This window comes from Anoplopoma fimbria, chromosome 15 (genome assembly GCF_027596085.1).
Source record: "Anoplopoma fimbria isolate UVic2021 breed Golden Eagle Sablefish chromosome 15, Afim_UVic_2022, whole genome shotgun sequence".
Classification (NCBI taxonomy): Eukaryota; Metazoa; Chordata; class Actinopteri; order Perciformes; family Anoplopomatidae; genus Anoplopoma; species Anoplopoma fimbria.
The window spans coordinates 8,076,245-8,094,750 of record NC_072463.1 but is presented as its reverse complement, the minus strand read 5'-3'; the positions used below and the strand labels follow the sequence as shown (position 1 = coordinate 8,094,750).

Genomic DNA, 18,506 nt, shown 5'->3' with positions numbered 1-18,506 from the left:
TCATCTGTATCGTTCCCACTCCTGTTCCCTTCCGTCAAATTTTTCCATCTCTCCATCATACATCTGTATTTGGACTTCGTCGTGAAACACCCCTCCCCTCCCCCTGCCAACACACACACACACACACACACACACACACACACACACACACACACACACACACACACACACACACACACGTTCACATACATACTCACACACACACTGTCTCAGATGAGTGTACAGTCAACTACTGGAATGGCTAGACAGGAAGTAGGTCAGCTGGCTCTGACGAGTTGGGGGGGGTGGGGGGGGGTGATTATAACACTGGCATTGGTGGCGCTGTGATGGCGGATTGTGTGTGTGTGTGTGTGTGTGTGTGTGTGTGTGTGTGTGTGTGTGTGTGTGTGTGTGTGTGTGTGTGTGTGTGGATTGTGTGTATGGACGGGTTGAGAGGGTGGGGTTCAGGGGTTCAGGGTGCAGAGCTTGCTCTTGCACTCAGCTGCTCTTGGGTACACTGACCAATGCACGCACACACGCACGCACGCACACACACACACGCACGCACACTGAAACAAAGAGAGAGAAACATAACCGAGTGGGAAGTGTAGAGAGAGAAGTGTTTTTTTTAAAGGTTGGCCGTCTCTGCACTTTTCTTTTTATTCTCTTTGTCTGTCTGTCTCACTCTCTTATTTTTTTTTCTTTTTCTCGTGCCTGTATCGGCTCCCTGCGACATTTAGCGTTGTGTCGCACATCAACCCCCAGCACCTGTGTAGAAAGCGCGTGGAAAAAAGGTCAGAGTCAGAGTCAGACACAGACATGTCACGGCGGTGAGTATGTGACTCACAATGACAATCCAAAGGCTGGAAGAGGTTCCAAAAAAACCCCGCTGTGGCTTTTATATAGACAGTGGTTTTTATGTCAAGCGATACGTGCACACACACAAAAACACAAAAACACACAGACACACATGCGGGTCAGAGGGCGTCAGAAGCACGGGTTCATCCAGTCAGCTGACGAACGCAACAGATGGTAAACCAGCAGGAAGTATAGACACACACACACACACACACACACACACACACACACACACACACACACACACACACACACACACACACACACACACACACACACACACACACACACTGGCATTACACAAGTGTGTTGTGCAGAGACTCAGGTGGGAGATCTGAGGTGAAAGAGAGAGAGAGCGGCTGAGGATGAAGGGACAGTGACACGGTCAGAGGGAGACAGAGAAAAAAAAAAAAAAAAGATGCAGAGGGAGAGAGCCGGAGCGACAGATTCAGAAAGAGAAAGAGGACGTGTGAGGATGAATTAAGCTTAGAGGGACAATAGAGAGAGAGAGAGAGAGAGAGAAGGCTGTGCTCTGGTTAAAAGCTGGAGATGTGACCAGTGACTAAAGTAGTCCAAAGCAAAGACCCCTGTCCAGATCTCCCCCTCCCTCCCTCCCCCTCTCCATCCCCGTTGCCCAGTAAGGCCACATTCCTCGGCCCCTTCACCACGGACGCCATAGTAACGGGGCCACAGCAGTGCCCAAGGCTTACACAGAGCTTATTCATGAATAGTCTATATACTGTATAGCAGTCTGTCGCTGAGAAAAAAATGCCCCTCTCTCTCTCTCTCTCTCTCTCTCCCTCCCACCCTCCTTTCCCCTCCTCTCTGCCAGCCTGCTTCTAGTTGACCTATTTCTCCCCCTCCTCCCCCCCCTTTTTCCCTCTCTCCCAAGTCACTGATGGAGCATCAAGTCCTTAATTCTCTCGCTACACTTATACGAGCACTTCTATGTGAGTTGGCTCTGTACGCTGTAAAAAAAAGAACTTTGCCAAATTGAATTAGTAATCGATGACCTTTTTTATGTAAGTGCCCTTTATGATAGCTGCTATCACCAGCTGATTGAGGAAATTAGCGATTCGGTCAATGCCAAATGCGGGAAAGATTTGCTGTCTCCTTTAGGTTGAGGACAGGAATTCCCCGGAATATTCTCTTGTGCACAGGAAGCGATGTAGTTTATGTTTTCCAGCGGAAAAAACACCAGCGGTTTGTAGTTCATTGAAGCACAGTTTGTGACCAGATAAAGTCGAAGGATTTTATGGAAGTGTAGCGCATAAAACGCGAGAGCGAAGACGATGCCAAAACATAAGAAAATAGAAATAAACAAAAGCTGTGTCGATTATAACTTTTAATACTAATGCATACATTTCGTCATGCTTTTGAAGACATTTATGGACACATCAAAACACGAGTTTGCACAAGACCACACTCCCTTTCCTCTCCTCTGATACTCAAACACACAAAGTATTAAAGCATACACTTGATCTGAAGAGCTTGAAGGAATCATGTAAACAAGTCCATAGCAGGAGCTTAATCCCTCCTTTGTGTCTGACTCGCATGGCGCAGGGCAGGAAGGCAAGACAGATGGATTGAAATGTCAGACTAGAGAAGAAAAGATGAATGATGAGGAGGAGGAGGAGGAGGAGGGAAGGATGGACGGAGGGACGACAGGAAAAGGTGTGAGATGACAAGTTGGCGGAGACGGATTTGGAAGGCGAGAGGCGACAAGCGGATGGGGTTCATCAGCATCGCGGAAACGAACCGTTGCGGCGCGTATCGGCGGCGGCGGCGGGGCTGTAAATCTGTGATTAAGACTTGACTCCTGTTAATGTACTGTACATGTCTGGGTGAGACGTACTGGGAATTACAGCGTCTCCTTGTTGAAGCAAAGCAGTGGTGAGCCGTGTGGTTAAGTGTAAGTGGTTTTATTAGAGGCAGACCCGGCCCCAGCATGATTCCTATCATCCTCTTAGGGTCTCTAATTCAATCCACCTCACGTCCCTCTAATTCACTTTCTATAGACACTAGCTGCACTCACCTGGCTGCTGCCCAGTGCACAGAAAGGTACACTTTGTATACACGGTAGGCCTGCAGGATCTGGAGAAGGACCATGCACCTTTTTAAAATATGAATTCTAAGTTTTCCATTTACTCACATAGTTGGGCATTTACTGCATCAACACATTAGTTAGCAAACATTTACCTATTTACATATCCAGCAGACACAGAGCAGCATTAGCATTCATTTGGAGTCTTGTTTTTAAGCCACCTGATGGATGTATATTCACTCTCTACTAGCTGCTTTCTCGTCCACTAACGTCTGAAGGAAATACCTGACTTTTTAGCTGCTAAATGCTCCACTATGTTCCCCTATGGTGCTGGGTGTACAGTGGATTTATTGAGATTTTTATGCTGAAAAAGGGCTAAATGCTGGAAAATAGGTCAATGAGACTGCAGTGACAGTGAAGCTAAATGGAGAGGTTGTGAACTATTAAACCAAAACAAAGAGCTGAAAGATGCTAAAATGCTCTATGAGCAATCCTTCTCACATTACTCGTCCCATTACATGTTCTAATTCAAGCCCTTTTTTTTATTTATATATATAAAACTATTGATTATTGCAGTTTAAATTGTATGTATTGTATGTAAGTATTTCAAGAACAAATCACACACTCCGTAGTGATCCTGTGTGTCTGGCATGGCAGTGTGCAGTAGTATAAAAGCGGCTGTATAAATAGAAATGTTTGACTCAGGTCTGGTTGATATAGTCATAACTTATCTCCATTGTGATGACAGTTCAGTACTTCCTGCTTTTTAGCTGCAGCAATGCACAATAAACCAAATCAACAGATGAAGTAATAATTAGAATAATTACCAGCTGTAGCTCTACTGCACTCAATAAGATAGAACAAATTACTTTGTTCTTTTTTTCTGTAATAAAAACAGTATGTTTTGAGATGACTTTATCTCTTTAGTTTGTGTGCACCCAACGTCTCCATTGATATCCTATCAATGAAGAGGTTGGGTGCACTGAATTATTTCTGTTTTAATGGAATTCACTTATTGCACTGTTGGGGTTTTTACCTTACAAAACCTATTCAACACAAATACCTTAATTTTCCATCTCACATTTTATTTCCTCCTAATCCACATGTTACATGTTGAAATTGTTGAAGGGTGCATTTATGTGTGTCTGTGTGACTGATGTGGTTAGGAATGCTTGGTCTTAAACTGATAAGAGAAACCATATCAGATAGATATCTCATGCCAAGGCCTCTGTGGCAAATAAATGTCTTATCCCTGATCATAAAACGTCCCTTGATCTGCAGGTCGCAGCCGACTGTCAACCTGGGACTTTCCTTTTGCATTCAGTAGCATTTGTAGTTAAATGAAATTTAAGACTTTATGACTGGGCAAAATCTTCTGCTGCTAGATAGGTCATTTTATATTGCGAGAAAAATATATATCACAATATTGCATGTCATCTGCTAATTCAATAAATAAATAGTCTTTAGAAAATAGTCCCATGGTTTTGCAAATTGTATAATATATTCTAGTGAATGATTACTTGATAAATGAAAAGTAGAGCTTACATTCAAAATGATCCAGTTTTCTGATAATTGAGTTAGTATGTGCTTGTTATTATTCATTTAGACTACGTAATGATGTATCACAATATCTCAATATTTGATTTCATAACACTATAATTCCATTGAAAGACGATAACCAAAACAGAGATTCAGACCTGATGCAAAAGAAAAAAGTCAAAGTGGTGTAGACGAGAATCCCTCCGTTGTTTAGCAGGTGTGGTTTCCTTTTAATCTGCTTTTAAGTGTTTGTCCTTCAGTCAGTAGCTTTTGAGGAGTTATGAGTGTCAAAACAAAGTCGGAGAGTGCTGCACTGTTGTGGAGGATAATCCCGAGCGCTCTTTAGAATTTGGCAAATGATGGCAGATTGATAATTAACCTTTACCACTTAGCTTCCTCCATCAGGAAGCAATATCTTTAGTTGTCAGTTCAGAGACATTCAAAGCACTCTGATGTAAATTAAAAGTATTTTTATTTAGGCATGAGGGACATATAAGTGTTCCGACTGAGGAGGTTTCGGCAGTCATTGTCACACACACACACACACACACGATCGTGTGCGATAATGAGGAAAACGTAATTTGATTTCACTGCCTTTCTCTAACTGCTCAAAGCTTAAATGGGACAGATTTACCCACAACATAATAGCAGGATTAGAGAAAGAGCTTTACGCAGAAAAAGCATTCTAGCTATTGTTGAATGTGTTGATCAGGAGATGAGTCACACTTCTTATTACGTTGTTGACCCACAAATGTTAACTCATAACTTCTCAGCAGTTGTGGTCCACTGTGGTAATGATATACATGCTGTGCCCCGTATTAACTTTGCATGTAGTTACACCTGAGTTTAAGGTAAAGCTTTTGTTCTAGTTTTAGTTTGTCAAGGTTAGAATTAGTTAAAGCTTTTGGTTTTGTAAGAGTTAAGTTAAGTTGGGAATGCAGTGGAGAGGATTAAGGTTAGGTTAGGTGAAGGAATGAAAAAAAAATGAATGCAGTCAGTAAAAGTCCTCACACGTGTTGTAAAGTGGCTTTCACCAGCTCTGCACTCTAAAACCCATTATTTCTAATGGACCAATATGCCCTGTTCAAAGAAAAGAGTGGGACCAGTGCTGCATCCATCTCGGTGTCCTCGTGCACAAAGTTAATCCTACTTCATCCTACTTTTGCACAAAACAATTCCATGTCAAGAAGAAATGGCAAAGGAATAAGTATAAAGGATCTGGAGGCAAAATTATAAGGATCACAACAGAATATTTATCTGTGGATGTAAAGGAATGTCGGCAGAAAAGCTTGTTTCTTATGTTGTACCAGGTGTGTGCAAAGAATAAAAAATGGAGATTAGCCATGACAAGTGAAGGTCATGCTTCTTCTGATTCAAGATAAGTGGTGATTGAGGTCAGGCCAACCATATCCTTTTTAAAGACACTTATTATAAACATATCACTGCTGTTGTTCCGTAAAAGCCTTGCAGATCAAACCTTCTTTTAAAGTCTTCTCATAGAAATTGAAGGAAGTCATGCTCCTTTGTGGGTTTTGAATATTCCCAGACGTCTGCTAGGAAATCATTTCAACTGGTGGATAAGTAAGAAAAAACTGCAGAGTCATAAGGGATTAAGTTAACCTCTTCTCAAAACTTTGACATTTTGGAGAACTGATGTGTGTCTGTGTCTTTTTGCGTCACTTCTCTATTGGTCGAGCCTCGTTCTTACTCCTCTCAGCACTTTTGTGTTGTTTTGGAAGCTTTATGTGTTACTGTTATTCAGCAGCTGCACTTAAGCCGATGACATTGTCTCTGTTTCTCTATCAAACATGTAGCACACAGCAGGAGATGTCAGACGCTATCTCCGCTGAAGGTTTTAAGATGTTTGTTTACTTCTGGCTATGCGACATTCACATTTAAAACCTCATCAAAAGATGTTTCTCAAGTCCGTAGAATACGGAACATTACTTAATTTAACATGGTATTATGATGCATTTCTCCTTTATCAAATGTTGCGCCCCCCCCCTGCGATTTTTAAAGTAGCGAGAAGCCATTTTGCAAATAGGATTTGATTTATTATTATAGCCCTACATGGTACCGAGGCGCTTGCAGGGTAAAGTCCATTTAAAGTCCGGTCCAAAAATGATTCAGAAACTTCTGATGTCTATATAAGTTCAGGGATGCAGCTCATAAAGGGGGCTTTAGACAAGCACGCACCATGATTCACTGGCCACCAGTGAGGTCATGTGGCAGTCATGTGACGCTGGCAAACGCTCAACAAGGAACACAGAATGAGAAACAGGGGGAAGGGGGGCCAAAATGGCTCAGTCACACACAGATGTGCACACGTGTACACACACACACACACACATGCAGAAGCACTGACAAAGTCTGGCGCACGCTGAGAGCTCGTTCTGCAAGTGGCCAATAAATTATGAATGATATCGTGCTATATATATATATATATATTTTTTTTTTTTTTTTTTTTTTTATCAGCGAGCCTAAGGACATGTAGGAACTGGAGTAGCAAAAAACACTTTGTTTCTCCAGCACCCGCTCTGTGTGTTGAGCATGGAGGTGAAACTCCACATGCATGCCTATCGCCTACATCACCATGTGTCCTCCAGTGTCTGCCGTGTATACGCAATTACAGCAATATGAGTGTGAATGTTTCTGTTGTGTAAAGACAAAAAGAGAGTGCATCCTTAGGTGTCTCTTAGGGGTTGTTGTCACACACACACACACACACACACACACACACACACACACACACACACACACACACACACACACACACACACACACACACACACACACACACACTTGGAGAGAGAGTGAAAAAGGAAGTGAGGGGAGGAAAAATGTACCTGCATAAGCTGAAGGCATAATAGCGAGGCAAACAGTTGCAGCGCTTGCAGAACGCTGCTGTCTGCACTGTTGAAAGAGGTTTGTAGTCTCTCTCTCTCTCTCTGGCTCTCTCTCTCTTTTTTTAATTATTATTTTTTTTTCTTTCTGCACATACACGCGCGTTTACTTAGACACACACTCTTCTTTTGAGCCCACTCATACCCGTTAGAACATTTGAACACTAGCCCTCGTGTAGGAGTGTGCTTCTGGCACAGAGTGTGAATGTGTGTGTGATTATGAGAGTGCGATAGAGCGAGACAGCAGGAGGATGTACTTGAGAGGGAGTGTAAGAGAATGAGTCTCTGCGCGTTTGTGGGTGAGGGGAAAGTGTTTGTGTTTGTGTGTGTGTGTGTGTGTGTGTGTGTGTGTGAGTGAGACAGTGTCTTCTGCACACAACAGAGAAATAAGGGGTGAAAAAGGAAGGAAAGAGCAAGAAAAGGCCTGTCTTCAGAAAGCATTGACAGGTTGACAGGTCTGCTGAGACGCGCAGAAACAAACACATAGAGACAGAGTGAGGGAGAAACAGAGGGGGAGAGAAACTGGGGGGAAGAGAGGGAGGGAAAGTAAAGCTTTACAAAAACTACACGCACAACATGGAGCTTGTACACAATATTATACTGTAACGCCGGTGCCCCAAATATGCAGCAGTTAAGTTTTTTTTTTCTTCATTCGCCCATAATCTTGTCATTTCCTTCCCTATGGTGTGTGTGTGGAAGTACGCGTAGGTCTGCGTGTTATACCAGAAAACTTAGCTGACAGTTCAACTGAAAATGCACAGACTTGGCATGAAAGAGAATTGCAGACAGAGACACAGAGAGAGAGAGAGAGAGAGAAAGCAACAAAGAGTCTGATACAAAAAAAAGAGGACAAACCGCGAATGAAAGACACAGGAGAGAGAAGAGACAAGGTTAGCGACTGGGATGGAAATAGAGTGCGTGTGTGGCTTTTCAGAACGGAAATAAAAAGATGCTTTATTGAGAGGGGAATTGCTTGTGAAAAGCGGGTATGGTGTAATATTGTCTGGTTCTCAAGCTTTGCATGAGTCCCAGAGCGGATCTACACAATACTGCAGTTTATTTCCGTGAGTCAGCAGCAAAATAAGCTTCCAGCTTTGCCCCCCTGTAGATGATTTTATTTTTATACATGGCTTGTCCCTGGATGACTCTGGAGAGCCATTTTCAAAACAGAAAAAGGGGGAAAAAAAGATAACAAATTGCAGAAATTAACTTGGATATTGGTAATTTTTTAGCTGACCCAGTAGAACAAGCTGTAAGTGAAAGATAACCCACATTATAAGTAGTTTATTCATCTATAGAGTAAGAGCCCCACTTGTTATTAGATCATTTACAGTGTAGGATTGTAGGATTAAACATTCTTGGAATTAGAATTGGAAGAAGAATTGGAATGGAATTATTGAAAACGAGGGCCCAACATTAGCTCTGACATCTCCACAGGCATCTCTGGCAGAAAGAAAGAGGTCAAAAAAAAGAGTTGAAGACGGTCAAAAGTGTTATGTTACCTTGACAAAACTTTGCAAAACGTTTCCATAGCAAGAGGGATGCACAGGAAGAAAAGAGCCATGACAGGAGCTTCTAAAAGGGCCTCAGTGTTTTTCTGGGACTCTATTGGAATGATAGGAGCGTTGAAAAGAAAGACTTGTCCCGGACACACTCAGGAATGAAGGGAGAGAGAGAGAAAGCATGTGTAGATAAAAGAGTGAGAGAGGGACATAGATGGACTTCGGCTGGTTGGAGCACAGAAGCTGGCGGAGAAGAGAGTGTGTGTGTGTGTGTGTGTGAAAGAGAGCGAGAAGGAAGGAGAGGGTTGAATACCAGCTATTGTCGGAATGCCGTAGCAACACGCGGCGAAGAGGAAGGGGGAGGTGTGTGTGTGCGTGTGTGTGTGTGTGTGTGTGTGTGTGTGCGTGTGCGTGGGTCAGTGGGTTTTACTCTGTTCAAGTTGCTCCTTGTCAGAGATGCGTCGCGTTCTCTGTCGGCAACCTAGCGACTGTGGGCTTAAATTATTAGCCAGTCTGGACACAGGCCTAAAACAATCCTGCAATTCATTTCAGACCGATGTATCAACACCCAGAGAGCTCAGTTAGTTTAGCGTCACTGCTGGGATTTGATGTCCCAACTCCCACCATTGTTACAAATGTAGTTAACCAACGTTGTAGTAGTATGTATGACAGCACAAAGAGTGCACATCCATGCTAGTGGGTCTGTTAGCCTGTACTGTCCAGCGGCAGTTTGAACGTGTAGCTTGTTAGCGTGCTAGCATTTGCTAATTAGCACAAAACACAAATGTACAGCTGAGGCTGATGGGAACGTCCAAACACAAACCTGATGATGACACTGGAGGAAAAGTTAAGGAATCACCAGTCATAACGGTTCATCCTCAAGGGGGCCATGGTTGTCTGTCCAAAATTTGGTGACAATCCTTCCAGTAGTTATCGAGAGATTTCGTTCAAAACCAAACATGCTAACCTCCTGGTGGCACGATAGTGGGAGTCGGGAGATCCTCTGGGGATCATGAATGTCTGATCAAGATTTGTTGGCAATCCAATAGTTGTTGAGATATATCAGTCTGGACCAAAGTGATGGGCGGACTGACCCACTTACGGACTAGAGTTACATCACCAGAGTGGCTACGAAAATAGACGCATCAGGATTTGTCATCCGTATGATTTCTGTCTGAATCTGATTCAACATAAGCTGCATTGAAAAATAACACTCTGAAAACTTTCTGTTGAATGTGTGAATAAATGCTTTTATTAGTCTTATTCATCCCAATGATCCTAATACGTTTTTCTTTTTTTCATTCTAGGATCCTGCTGGCATCTTTGAGCTGGTTGAGCTGGTGGGAAATGGCACCTATGGGCAGGTGTACAAGGTAAGAAACACGCGTAAACTGACTGTGATACACATATTCTGCCTTTGCGATAGCACGCTCCCCCTTCTTATCAGCTTTTGTTCAGCCCCTTCAAGTTGCCTGTACGGAATAAAGAATAAAAATGTGCTCCGTGACTGAAGGAAACAGAGAAGGCAGGAGATAAAGGCAGAGAGCGAGCTCGAGAGAAGTGGAGCGAATGTAAAAGAGACTTAAATGCAGAGAGGAGAAGCAGAAACTGGGGCACATTAAAGTGCTTTTAGGAGAATTTCCCTTACTCTTTTGTATTCACTTACACTCTACTTCCCTGCTGTATTTGCATCACTTTCTTTACCTCTGCGAGGGGTTTATCTTTGTTCCCATCTGGATTAGGTATTTTTTAGGGGGAAGTGTTTCACTGAGACACAGGAAGTGCTTGTGCTCAGTTGTTCTGAAGTTGTCACATAACTGTGGTTTGAGGTTTCTGCTGTCAGCTGGACTCAGCTGCTTCCCACTGTCGTTTAAATATTATCTCTCTGCCCATGTCGCCGTCTGAACTTCCTCTTCCCCCTATACGATGGCACGGCGCTCTCTGTTCTTCACTTCCTTTTTCCTGCTTTATCTTGGCAGGATGTGGCACCGGCATGTGACACTGTTGTTAAATCACCTCTAGCTGGAATAAACATGTTTGTTCAAATGAGAGAAAGTGAATGTATTTTGTGTAATAAGAGTTTGCCTTATTGAGCAGAGAGTGGAGAATAGCCGTTCTTACAGTTGATGGGACCAGACGAAAGGTCAGGTAGAGGTCAGATACACTTCTCCACGCTTCAAGAAACAATCTGACATCCTCACGTGTGTGTGTGTGTATGTAGGGAAAGAGGCGAGGAAAAAACACAAAAGGAATGGAGAACAGGAGAGTTATGTGTATCCATGTATTGCTGACTCTGCTGTCTTGGTAAAAGTCACGGCTCATTTACCGGCTGACATTCAGCCAGTCTGTTCCTATACATTACCGAGCTACAGAGAGCCTGTGGCAACAGCACCGGCCTGCTGGGTCTGCAGCCGATACAGCTGATCCACACTGGTTTGTGATTGGGTGTCGCACGGTGTATAAAACTCAACGGAGTCTATAGTGAAGTTGATTCTATTACTGCTTTGGTTTAGATCCAAAAGTGACATTTCAACTGTTTAATTGACCTGTCTATGAAGTTCTGAATGTGTGCAATATATTTTGGGAGCTTTTATGAGCCAAATTCACGAGACAATTCATTTTAAAATGTTCCTATTGGCCTACAATTCTCATTAAAAATGTATTGCACATCATAGGTGGAAACAGTAGAGCCTAGACGATTGGCAGAAAATGAAGCAGAAACTGTTTTTATAAGGAAAAATGCAACAAAATATTAATAATACATTCCAGCCTTTTGGTTGTGAGGATTTGCTGTTTTTTGTCCTTATGGGGAAATATATATTTGGCTTTTAGGTTGTTCGGACAAAACAAACACATCACCAAGATATTTTTTTTTTTTAAACTACTTCCAGACATTCTATAGAACACACGTCTATTTGAGTAAAATAATCAGCAGCGTATCGATAATGGTTGCAGCTCCTAATAGAAATGTAAATCTTCATATAACATATAGGCAGAAAACATGCTAAAATGCTTTTTAGTGCTTCGTTTTTTCAAATGTTGCCCCTTCAGTGTTGCAGACGTATATACAGATGTAAATTGGAACAGATTGGATTCATCCACGCAGATAAGGGGCAGAGTCACTCGAGTCAAAAACTGCCATCTATTTTAAATTCCTCATGCGGTCGAGGTAAGCCGTCTGATAGGGATCAGCTCCTTGTGAGCAGGTGAATCTCTGAGTCACTGAGATGATAAATTGACCTTCAGTCCGGTGTATTAGTGAGCTGGAATTGCTCCGCGTCTCTGAACCATTTTGAGACACGTGTCATATCAGAAAAATAACGCATAGGAATACCATACTGTATAAAAGCTTTGGACTATAGCATCCCCATATGGATCAACGAATGCTTGTCTGGGTTCTGCGGAGCGAAAACACAAGTGGACTTTGAATTTTTGCTCATATGTAAAGATCAGAGTCTGGCAGGCTGTAAACATGGTTTTAACCCAAAAAATATACTCAATTTGCTCTGTCGCCAGGGGCCTGCTTTGCTCTGATGTTTCTGTGATCATACAATGTAATTTAACTAGTTGTGACTTTATATTTTCTTCCACACCATAGTTTAGAAAATTGAGAATCTCTACACAACTTCTCTACCTTTTTGCCAAAATGTATGCAGATTAATAAATCATCCTAACTGCAACTTTACTGTTTTTTATTTGATTGAATCTGAATTATTTATTTCTATGGACACATTTAGGCTACCTTTGGGCCTTTTAAAACTTTAAAAGTAATTTTCTTTTTTTTTTTACTGTCTTTCAAATCAGATACTTCCTTTCCTGCAGCAAAAGCATGACTCTAAAACCAATCCCCCGCATTCTGCTGCAGTAGTTTCTACCTAAGTTTCCTCTATCTGAGTTTACACCCATGCATGCATGCATCCTATTGTGTGTGCATGTGTAGTAATGGCCAGCACAGTGTTTTATGTTGGTGTTGGAGGACCAGTAATGTGCCACATCGCTGCACTTCTGTCTGCGAGTGAGAGATAACAGGTTTATCAACCATTCCATTACTCCATCTAGTTAAATGATACAGATCTGCTCCACGGTGCTCCTTCCTCTCCGTCCACTTCTCTCTCTCTTCTCCTCTCTCATCACTCATGCACACACACACACACACACACACACACACACACACACACACACACACATCTCATCTCAATTAAAAAATGTCTCGAAAAGTTGTTTCCCGGGTTGTTGTTTTTTTGTTGCCGTTTCCCTGCCAGCTAAAAAAAATTGTTTGGCGAGGAGCAGTGATAGACGAGTAACCGCAGCGGAAAGACAATTTCTCCCTCTGTCTCCCTTTTTCTCATCTCACGTCTCCGTGGCGTTTGCGTTTCATTGTTTTTCCTCCTCTGTATTATCACCCGCGTCACAACTTCATCCCTCGCCTCTTCACATTTCTCTTATCAATATGTAATCACATTTTTCTTCTCGTTTCCTCTGTTATTTTGGGGGTGCTGAAGCTTCTCCGGTGGTCTGTACTTAAGCCTACAGTATGTGTGTGTATATATAGCTTCTACTGGCTGCTCTAAAAGGGCCATAAATAGAGAACACGGGTAATGCTGAATAATTAAACACATTCTCTCTCTCTCTCGCCACCTCTCTCCTTCCCTGTCATCTCTCTCCGTTTCTTGCCTTAGCTCCCTTTCTCTCCCTCTCCAACTGTTGTCACTCTCTGTCTCATCATCTCTCCCTCCATCACCCTCATGCCACGTCTCTCTTCCACTCTCATCTCTCCAGCCCTCTCTCTCTCTCTCTCTCTCTCTCTCTCATTCCCCTGCTCACTCTCTTTTTTTTATTTTTTATTTAATCATGCTTCTGAATCTGTACCCCACCCCCTCTTTCTCTCTTTCTTTCTGATGCTTGTGAATATTTGATGAGGCTTATGGGAATTACAGTTCTCCGAATTGAGGAAGCGCCTGCCACAGCAAAGGGGGCGGGAACTGGGGGGGGCCTTTCCTCGCCAACCATTGGCCAAAACTCTCCCTGACTGACTGGCTGACTGACGGAACGACTTATTGACTGACAGGCTTATTGATTGGCTAATTGATTGATCGCTGCTCCTCGTCATTCCCGCAGGAGAAGTCATTCTTCTCCGTGACGGACGCAAGGACAAGTTGGGATGGCGACTCATCATCATATCTCGATCAGAAGGACACAAACGCATCGTGAACCGTGACACACACAGTCCATCGGCTCATCTCCTCTTCTCCTCAAAAACATTTCCTGTTTTTGTGTGGGTTTGTGTCTGTGAATGTTGGTGCGCTGTTCTCACATGCACGTACTTTTGTCGCCGTGACTCTGCTGTCGCCATGCAGCGAAGGAGCAGAAGAGAGGAGAGAGGGGGGGAAAAAAAGAAAGGCAGCCAATCTTTTTCTTTCTGATGACAGAACACATCCACTCTGCTCCTCCTCGGGCAAAGTGCTTGACACACACTCTTTAAATATTCACTAGTTGCTGTGAGACACACACACACACACACACACACACACACACACACACACACACACACACACACACACACACACACACACACACACACACACACACACACACACACACACACACACACACAAGCGACGGTTGGGAACCTGGGCCGTATGGGCTTTTATATGCTCACCCACTGTGACAGCCGCTCTGCACAAAGAGCAGCTGTGTGCTTTCCATTTACTGCATTGGCGTGACGGTGTATAAACCAATGTGTGTGAACAAATGGTTTGACGGAGCATATGTGGTGTCATGCTCACATGTCGCTGTGTGTGTGTGTGTGTGTGTGTGTGTGTGTGTGTGTGAGAGTGTGAGAGTGTGTGAGTGTGAGTGTGTGAGTGTGTGTCATGAAGTCAGCAGTGAGGGCAGTGCGTGTGTGAGTGTAGCTCCTGAAAAGGTCATATCATGGGTTTTTCTTTAAAATTGATGAACATATGAGACCACAAAACGGAGGAATGTGCAGTTGTGTCCGATAATCTCGTTGCCGTAGCAATCTGGGGATGTAAACAAGAGACAGCATGTAGATTAGGATTAGGGCTCAAAGGAATGCTTTATTTTGTTCACCATCCACACCTCTATCTTTTGTCCTCTTCTTCTATATTTCTTTATCGCTTTTACCTGCATCGTCCCTTCCTGTTTTGCACCTCAACCAGCCTCTCCTCCTCCTCCTCCTCCTCCTCCTCCTCCTCCTCCCTCCTCCCTCCTCTGCCCTCTTAAGAACCGAATAAAACTTCAAAGTAGTTTTTTTTATCTTCCTTATCTGCTGGAAGTCATACTGCAAAGGACTGTGGGAGATTTTTTTCTCTTTGCATGCCCGCCACAGCTACACATGTAACTGCACACACACACACACACACACACACACACACACACACACACACACACACACACACACACACACACACACACACACACACACACACACACACACACACACACACACACACACACACACATTTCCACACACCTCAGAGAAGCAGCATGAAATGTGGAAGGCTGGCAGAGAGAGAGACCCTGAAAAAAAGGATGGAAGATGACGTCACGTATTCCTCTTTGTTTGATGTTCACGACTCCTCCAGCTAGTGTTTCTCAGCAGGAAAGGAGATCAAACAAGGAGGCATATACAGAGTGTGTCTCTTTTGAAAGAGAGGCATTGATCATACTCAAATGGTAACTCCACAAATCCCTGGTTGGCATCACATTTAGTACTGAATATTCTTACGTCTTGTATCATGTCTTTATCTGCACGATGCCATTTTTGTTTTAAACGTACGCCTATCTTCATGGGTTCATTGGACTTTTTGATCAGTTTGATGGATGCAGTCTGCGGTGCTGTTGAATTGCATTGTGCAGAGATGTGTTTCTCTTATATAGCATACCAAAATTAATATGAATGCGGTGGAAAATTATAAAAACGCCTGTCACTTCAACGCAAAACAGAGTCAACACATCTCTGAAACACTTTAATAAAGCAATTAAGGGAGTTAAGCAAAAATGAACTTTGGTTTAGGTGTTACAGACTCACAAGTCATGTCGTCATACTGTCAAGTTTTCTAATTCCCTTAACAAATGATTAGACATAAGACAACAATAAAGTGTATGATCTTTGACTAAGATATTCTTGTTAATGCGGACATGAATCTGAATCGTGATCATATTTATCTGCAGTAGATCCCAGCAGTTCACTTCTGCTTGACTGAGCCCAGATACAGTCACTGCTACTTTATATTGAAACATTTCCCCCCCGGAATGCAGTCCGTTGAGTCTCAGCATTGGCAACAAGGGTAGTACATTACTCATTTAAAAGCCTCTACTAGAAAATGTACAGGCCCGTTATGCTGCTTTGCTGTACCGGTAAATTGCAGTTAGCGTGATAATGTAAATGTATAAAGAATGTAGTCCTATATGGAAGCATTAGTGCTAATGGTGATGCTGTGCCAGAAGTCCCAGCTGGGATTTTTTTGCAGGTTATAAGGCTCCGATGTGGCATGTGTTCATCTGTGTGTTCATAAGTGTCTATATGTGTCTATATGTCTGCCTGACATATACAGTCACATCACCGGTGTAGGGGCAGCTGTTTACAGTCACTTAGTCATTGCAAGGACCGACGCACACTTCCATCTATTCAGTCCTTATGAATGAACTGTGAACCGTGACCGAGGTGGATGTTGCTTGTTACCGTGGGAACAGCAGATGTGCTCGTTCCACACCACATGCAGCGATACACACACACACACACACACACACACACACACACACACACACACTCACACTCACTCACACCTGGCAGTGTGTTCATTAGCCTACATCCTCTCTTTCTGTCTCTGTCTTCCCCAAGGCCATACGCCCCACTTACCCACAATGCACCCCTGCCACCCAGACCAGGGTCAATTAGCCATGCCTGATGTCAATAGCAATCTCTCGTTCTCTCTTCTTCTCTCATTGTCTCTCTCTCTCTCTCTCTCTCAACAGTGTTTTCCAGTCCGATGCCTCTTTAATTAATAGTGTTCACCGTACAGATCTATCTAGCCGGGGTTTCTCCTTCAACAGTATAAATTAGTGCTCATCAATAGTTAAGTCAATAACCTATACCAGCTTTGACTCTCTCTATTATTCTCTCTTCACCTTACTCCTATTAATGTGTTTTTTCTTTCACAGCCTGTAGCTCCTCATTTTTTATTTTGCTTCCCTGCCTTCCTTCATCTGAGCGCCTTCTTTTATTCATGTTTTTCTGCCTCGCCTTTGCTCAGCTGTTTCTTCCTCCCTCACCTCCAAACTGTATACCGTAAATCAGCTCGGCTGTTCGCTTGACCTCCAGAGCTGTCGGAGCGTAACGGCGATCTGCTGAACCTGCTGCTTTTCCTCCTCGATGCAACCCTCCTCCTCCTCCTCCTCCTCCTCTGTGGTGTTGCCCCTCGCCCGAGCACGCTCTCCGACTCTCCTCCTCTGTCTTATCCTCCTTGTCGTGTTGTGTCGGCAGATGTTGAAACATCAGGGGGACTGTTTCTTTCTCTGTTTGACATGACCGAAGACGTTCAGGCGGTTTGTTTTGAAACGAGAGAGATTAGTGAATGAGTGGGCAGGTCAGTTGCGAACGGAGTGATTCAGTCAGTAAGTGCATTAGTGACTTAACCTGTGTAAATGAGCCTGTGAATCAATGAGGTAATATGTTAGTTTGTGGGAGAGCTGTTGTGATGGGATAGAGTTAACAGTTTTTTCAGAGGGTCACGCAGCTGTTTACATAGATCCCAGCAACATCATCAAGCTGGGAAAAGCAATGTGTGTGTTCAGTTCATCTGTTTCTTTGTGAGTTTGTGTTTTCAGTTAATCTGGGTCAGCCTCAAATGCCTACTATAAATAAGCCGTGGACACACACACACACACACACACACACACACACACACACACACACACACACACACACACACACACACACACACACACACACACACAAATGTCCATCCGGCGAGTGGTTATCCTGTTAGGGGATGATTTATTTCCATCACAACAGAGGATGTATAATGATGAGGACAAGCTTTTTACCGTTTCCTGACCTCAGATATCCGCACACACACACACACACACACACACACACACACACACACACACACACACACACACACACACACACACACACACACACACACACACACACACACAACACGTGCATACACGGACCCGCAGATCCTCTTTACATGTATGACATTAAAATAAGTCATATTTCTGGTTCCGAGACGATGGACTTACCCAGCTTTGTGTGTTCGCCCTGTCTCTTTTTTTTTTTAAGCACCATCACGACACCGTGGGGACTGACAGATGTGCTTTTGTTGCTTGTGATCAAATGTGTGTGTGTGTGTGTGTGTGTGTGTGTGTGTGTGTGTGTGTGTGTGTGTGTGTGTGTGTGTGTGTGTGTGTGTGTGTGTGTGTGTGTGTGTGTGTGTGTGTGTGTGTGTGTGTGTTTGCAGCCTAATGTTTCTCTTATTTAAACCGTTTTGGGTTCCTGCAGTAGTGATTATTTAGCACTGCGCCAAATCCCTTCCCTGACCCCAGATTAGTCTGTATCTCGTACATTTGTGTGTCCGCTGGCTTCTTAATTAGCTCGTTGTACTTTTGAGCGAGCAGGTTAATGAACGGCTATATTTCAGACCGCTGATA

At 43.4% G+C, this 18,506-nt stretch overlaps 1 protein-coding gene across 1 annotated transcript in view; it reads left to right on the top strand.

Moving 5' to 3' along the window:
* The window catches only part of tnika (TRAF2 and NCK interacting kinase a), a 60,593-nt gene that overhangs the window by 2,383 nt on the left and 39,704 nt on the right, over window positions 1-18,506 (top strand). Inside the window, 1 exon segment of the mRNA XM_054614312.1 lies at window positions 10,133-10,198. Within this exon segment, the coding sequence (XP_054470287.1) occupies window positions 10,133-10,198 (66 nt within the window).